The sequence below is a fragment of the Scardinius erythrophthalmus genome (genome assembly GCF_964197995.2).
Source record: "Scardinius erythrophthalmus genome assembly, chromosome: 17".
Classification (NCBI taxonomy): Eukaryota; Metazoa; Chordata; class Actinopteri; order Cypriniformes; family Leuciscidae; genus Scardinius; species Scardinius erythrophthalmus.
The window spans coordinates 22,512,751-22,518,791 of NC_138237.1; the positions used below are offsets into that span (position 1 = coordinate 22,512,751).

Here is a 6,041-nt window from a genome sequence, read left to right on the forward strand (position 1 = left end):
AACCATGTAGGCTACTTAATTGGAGGAACAGTTCACCAACAAATTTTAATTGTCAAAATGTACTTATCCTTGAATTTTATTTTTTGTTTTATTCAACTCAAATACATTATTTATTATTCTGAAAGTCATTTTTAAGGATCAGATCATGTAGATGAGCTGAGCCTCCATCTTTAAATGGATGAGTGTCATTCAAATAGGTGTTATGTATAATTACCTTATTACATATATGATGCGAGACCATTAATTTGAATGGATGTCCAAAGTATCAAATACATTTAAATACATGGGAATGGTTTTGCAAAATGTCATATAACTGAGGCCAAATTGATCGAAATGTAGGCTAATAAAATCTTTTTTCAGTAGTTGTATGAGTAGCCTCGGGCCTGTATTTTTTTTTTATTACATTTTAATAGGCCTATAATTAATACGATTTCATAATAATACATGTATAACTCGACATCTTTAGTAACGGAACGATAACGAATTTCATAACAACATCGAGTCTCATAACCGAATTCCTCAAGCTAGCTAAAGCATAGTAGATAGTCTACTTGCAGGCCTATGAGTTGAGCATCGCACTTGTTTAGAGAAATCGCTCTATAAATGCATATTATTGAATACGTTGTGTAGTTATTACCTTGGTTATGCTTCTCAGTGTCTGCGGATGGCAAGCCCCATATTCTTCGCTGTCTTTCAGTCAGAAAGCGTATAACACCGTGACGTTCCCCGGCAAGGCATCCAAGCACACCCGAATGTTTGTGAGGATAAATGTGCAACTAGTCGCGCTTTGAGTATGCTTTAAATGACCAAACGAGTGACCATAATCGTCTTGGGCGTTTGCATTAAGACCTATTACTTTCAGAACGCCCATAAATTCTTTGTAAATTCATTTTGTCAATCTAATGATTAGGGATAAAGAGATGTTTGTGAAAATGTGCTGATGAAATGGCAGTATCATCAGCATCATATGGCCTGACTCATCCCTCATCAGTACCATTACCGTAATAACTGCCAGAGCGACGCACTGCTGGCCGTGTCTCAAATCTCTGCTGTCACTTCCATGTAGCCTACGCTACTTGTTCAAAATGATTAATATGCAAGCTCCCATCACTGCTGCTTCCACATCATTTCATTGTAAGCATTTTAATATCAGCTGAAAATAAATGGAAACATTTTATTCGAAAAGTAAATTGGAAACAAATGCATAAACTAAAACAATAAAAACAGAGTTTGCAAACCTCTGCATTGTTAAAAACAAACACAATAAATCGAAGAATTCGAGTAGTAAAATAGAAAATGAATAAATAATGCATATTATACATTAAATGAAAAAATAAATAAACAATGTAAATTGTAAATAAAATGTAGCCTAAATAGAAATTACTTTCAAAATACGTACCCTTCATGCTAATTGGAAAGTCTGGCATATGTTTAAAATATAAAACGTTTAAAGTATAAAAAAACATTATTATTACTAATTCTATTCCCACGAAGGGCTAAAAATAAATTTCAATCAAACAATTTTTAGACGGGGCGTGGCTATGACGCAGCGTGATTTAATGGGCGTGGCGTTCCATCACTCTATACTTGACAGTATCTGAAGAAGCTGAGTTCATCCGTGGCATTTACCAGTTCTTTGGAGAAAAACACTTTAATTATTATACACTTATATTCGTTTTTTTTTTTAAATACGTCCACGTTTCTTTCTCATATGTGGAACTAAATGGGAAGGTAAAGCATGTAGGAACGTAGGCTATAGTAAGAAGGACGAGCACCGTTTCGAAGTAACATGACATAGCGGTTTGACCTAACTTTTGAGCATTATATAAACTTTTTAAGAGCGCGTGCCTGTTACAAACTGTAATCCTTTAACAATGATCAATGGATAAGCTGTGATACATAAGAGCACTCGTGCTACAAACTTTACAAAAAGTAGGTCACTGCGTTTATGATCCGGTTGTTTATTTGCTATTTTTTAAGTCATCATGCAGAAAGAACATTTGTTCAAAGTTCTGGTCATCGGAGACCTCGGAGTTGGAAAAACGTCAATAATCAAGCGATACGTTCATCAGGTATTTTCTCAACATTATCGCGCGACTATTGGAGTGGATTTTGCTCTGAAAGTCCTTCACTGGGACAAACAGACGGTGGTCCGGCTGCAGTTATGGGACATAGCAGGTACGTCATCTCATTATTATGTTTAATGTTACTTTTTATGGTAAACTTTTTTCTTTTAAATCCCACTGGTGTTCCTTTAGTTCATAAAATGCTTAATTAAAGATGTTAAATCATTAACATTACTTAGGGTGCAGGTCAAAAGACATTAGATAGATATATCTAATGTATATTTATTATATATTCTATTATATTTAATTCTATATCTATTATATTTATTTATTATATTTATATTTAATTCTATATTTATATCTATTATATCTATTATAGGCTATATATATTTAATAGATATAGACAGATTATTTTGACTATTCGGTCCGTATAGTATGACAAATCATAATAAGGTTTGCTATTGCCTCTCTGAAATCTCTTCCCACTGATTTCCCTTGTGTGAATGTGAAGGAATGTGTCTTGTGTTAATCTCAGCTAGTCTCATACTCGTGCTAAAGTCACATGAGAGTTAGAGAGTCACACACACACACACACACACACACACACACACACACACACACACACACACACACACACACACACACACACACACACACAGGGAGCAGATAAATGCATTGGTTCTTAGACTATATTGTAGGATTTATTACTAAGAATAACACACTCAATGATTAAAAACATGATGCTATTTGTGTCTGAGTGATGTTTGACCTCCAGTTTGCCATCCCACATTTGTCATAGGACAGGAGCGCTATGGGAACATGACAAGGGTTTACTATCGGGAGGCTGTGGGAGCCCTCATAGTATTTGACGTGACCAGAGCCTCCACGTTTGATGCGGTGCAGAAATGGAAAGACGACCTGGACATAAAGGTCACTCTCAGCAATGGCAAACCTGTCCCAGCCGTGCTTCTAGCCAATAAGTCTGACCAATCACGTGAGGGGCTGCGTTCCCAGATTCCAAAGCTTGACACATTCTGCAAAGAGAATGGATTTGTGGGATGGTTTGAGACCTCTGCAAAGGTGAGGGGTATATTTTGCGTCCCTATAAGCAAGAGTATCTGACCATATTATATATGAAACCCCCCCCCCAAAAAAACTGCTTAGTAGTTTCACGGGTGTTGTGTTCTTGATGATCCATTGGTTCTGCTCTATTTTCACAAATACAGAATCAGGAGTTGTGTATGTGTTTGCATTTAGAACAAATACAGCAAGAATGCATTGTGCTAGTTAGCAGTAAGGCCTTTTGTTTACCATCTACAGGCCCACTTTAATGAGTTACACAGTTGTGTGAAAGGAGAATGATGTGCAGATGGGGCTATAAAGTGGTTCCTGGAATAAATAGCTTAACACAATAATGTCTGAAATATTTTAACTCTGGATCACCCTTAATCACATTATGAGTGTGCACATTTTATTTGTACATTATTCTCTTATTATTATTTTTGTTACTTGTTAATACAATTTTAAATACTACCATGCAGTTTACAACTGCCTTGCCTATATATTTTCAACCATAAACTGGCCCATTCACACCATGAACGATAACTATCATTCTGTTTATAAGCGCGCGCTTCAGTAATGTCCTCTGGCACTTTAAATGCTCGAGCTCTTAAAGCAGGATTGATTCTGATTGGCTGTCAATGTTTTTATCATTCATCTTCTGGGGGAAAAAATTGTTCTGAAAGTGATTCCAACAATATCGTTTCATTTTATTGGTATCTTTATAGTTATTGTTCTTGGTATGAACAGGCCTTTAGAGTTGCATTAAAAGTTATGCCATACAACTGTTGCATTCATCCCTGGGTAAATGTCACATGATCTGGGCTGAATAGACAATGCTTTCTTTACACATGGACTGGCCAAAAAAAATTATGGTTTTGTATGTTAGGTATGCATGTCATAGTATTACATGAATGAAATATCCAGATAAATATGCATTAGAATAATATTTGACTTACAAATGGGACTTTTACATTTCGTTAGTTTGGGGTCAGTAAGATTGATTTAAGAAATTGAACTGCATTAAACTGATCAAAAGTGAAAGTAAAGATTTATGAACTTATAATCTTACAAATCATTATTTCAAATACATTTATGTTCATAAAAGAATCCTAAAAATAAATGTATCACAGTTTTCACCAAAAATATTGAGCATTTTTAACGTACAGTATATTGAAAAGAATAAGAAAAGATTATTGAGCGCCAGCTCATCATATTAAAATTATTTTTGAAGGATCATTTGACACTGAAGACTGGAGTAATGATGCTGAAAATTCAGCTTTGCCATCATAGGAATAAATTACATTACATGACAGACTTCAGACAGCAGAAGACCCCACCGGGTACCACTCATCTCCACTACAAATAGGAAAAAGAGGCTACAATTTGCACAAGCTCACCAAAATTGGACAGTTGAAGACTGGAAAAATGTTGCCTGGTCTGATGAGTCTCGATTTCTGTTGAGACATTCAGATGGTAGATTCAGAATTTGGCGTAAACAGAATGAGAACATGGATCCATCATGCCTTGTTACCACTGTGCAGACTGGTGGTGGTGGTGTAATGGTGTGGGGGATGTTTTCTTGGCACACTTTAGGCCCCTTAGTGCCAATTGGGCATCGTTTAAATGCCACGGCCTACCTGAGCATTGTCCATCCCTTTATGACCACCATGTACCCATCCTCTGATGGCTACTTCCAGCAGGATAATGCACCATGTCACAAAGCTCAAATCATTTCAAATTGGTTTCTTGAACATGACAATGAGTTCACGGTACTAAAATGGCCCCCACAGTCACCAGATCTCAACCCAATAGAGCATCTTTGGGATGTGGTGGAACGGGAGCTTCGATCTCCCACAAATCTCCATCAACTGCAAGATGCTATCCTATCAATATGGGCCAACATTTCTAAAGAATGCTTTCAGCACCTTGTTGAATCAATGCCACGTAGAATTAAGGCAGTTCTGAAGGCGAAAGGGGGTCAAACACAGTATTAGTATGGTGTTCCTAATAATCCTTTAGGTGAGTGTATTTCATGAGTGTGACTGTAATTTAGGGTTATGCTTTGAGATCTTATTGTCTGAATGACACTCTGTTTGATTTTCTGCCCACTGAAGGAGAACACAAACATCGAGGCGGCAGCTAAATGTCTGGTGGATCACATTTTAACCCATGAGGAGAACATCATCAGCAACACAGACCCAGATGTGGTGGCCCTCCCCGGGTACAACAACAACACCAAAGAACGGGTCCGAGGCAGATGCACAGCCTGTTCCAAATTTTGAATAAGAGGATGAAAGTCAGTGAGAAAGAACTGAAAATATATAGCAGTTTGTTAGAGATTTAACAGGACTCAGCCATTTAATGGTACCCAAAACAATGAGATTCATCTTCAAGAGACAAGAAATGCAACAAAATGGCGGGGACTGTGAAAAAAGGATTGTGCTGATTATATATAGCGTGAAATCTCACATAATTAGACAGTGTTGGTGGCGCTTCGATTTGAGCGCTTTGACTCATCAGTGTTCCGTTTACAGGTGAACGCTCTACACTTTTAGCCAGGTACTATTTTAATCTAGGTCAAATATGCCTTTTCTTTTTGTTTTGTGTGTGGACACTTTGTAAGCATGTCATATTTATTAAAAAAGTGGCCTCTGATTCAGTTAAATAAGCTTCAAAAACGATCATGTGCACACAGAATGGCTTAATACACACACAGCTCCAGTGTGTAGGAATGTTATCCTGCAACCTCTTGCATTAAAAAATAAAGCATGCAGTATTTTTCCTCCATGTAAGCTCTTGAATATGTTATTGTAGTCCTGCGCAATCCAGGCTTGTGCAATGAAAAGAAGCAAGGCGCACCATTAAAGACTCTGAAATGGCCGTCTGATGCATTCTTGTATGTACAGAGGGGGT

General features: G+C 37.0%; 1 protein-coding gene across 1 annotated transcript; it reads left to right on the top strand.

Annotated features, from left to right (window-relative positions):
* Window positions 1-1,985: 1,985 nt before the first annotated feature.
* rab38c (RAB38c, member of RAS oncogene family) lies at window positions 1,986-5,867 on the top strand (the record flags this gene model as incomplete). The annotated part of the gene is made up of 3 exons (XM_081390093.1): window positions 1,986-2,178; window positions 2,866-3,146; window positions 5,243-5,867. The coding sequence occupies 3 exons, from the start codon at window positions 1,986-1,988 to the stop codon at window positions 5,408-5,410; spliced, it is 642 nt and encodes a 213-aa protein (XP_081246219.1). The 3' UTR covers window positions 5,411-5,867.
* Between the last annotated feature and the right edge of the window lie 174 nt (window positions 5,868-6,041).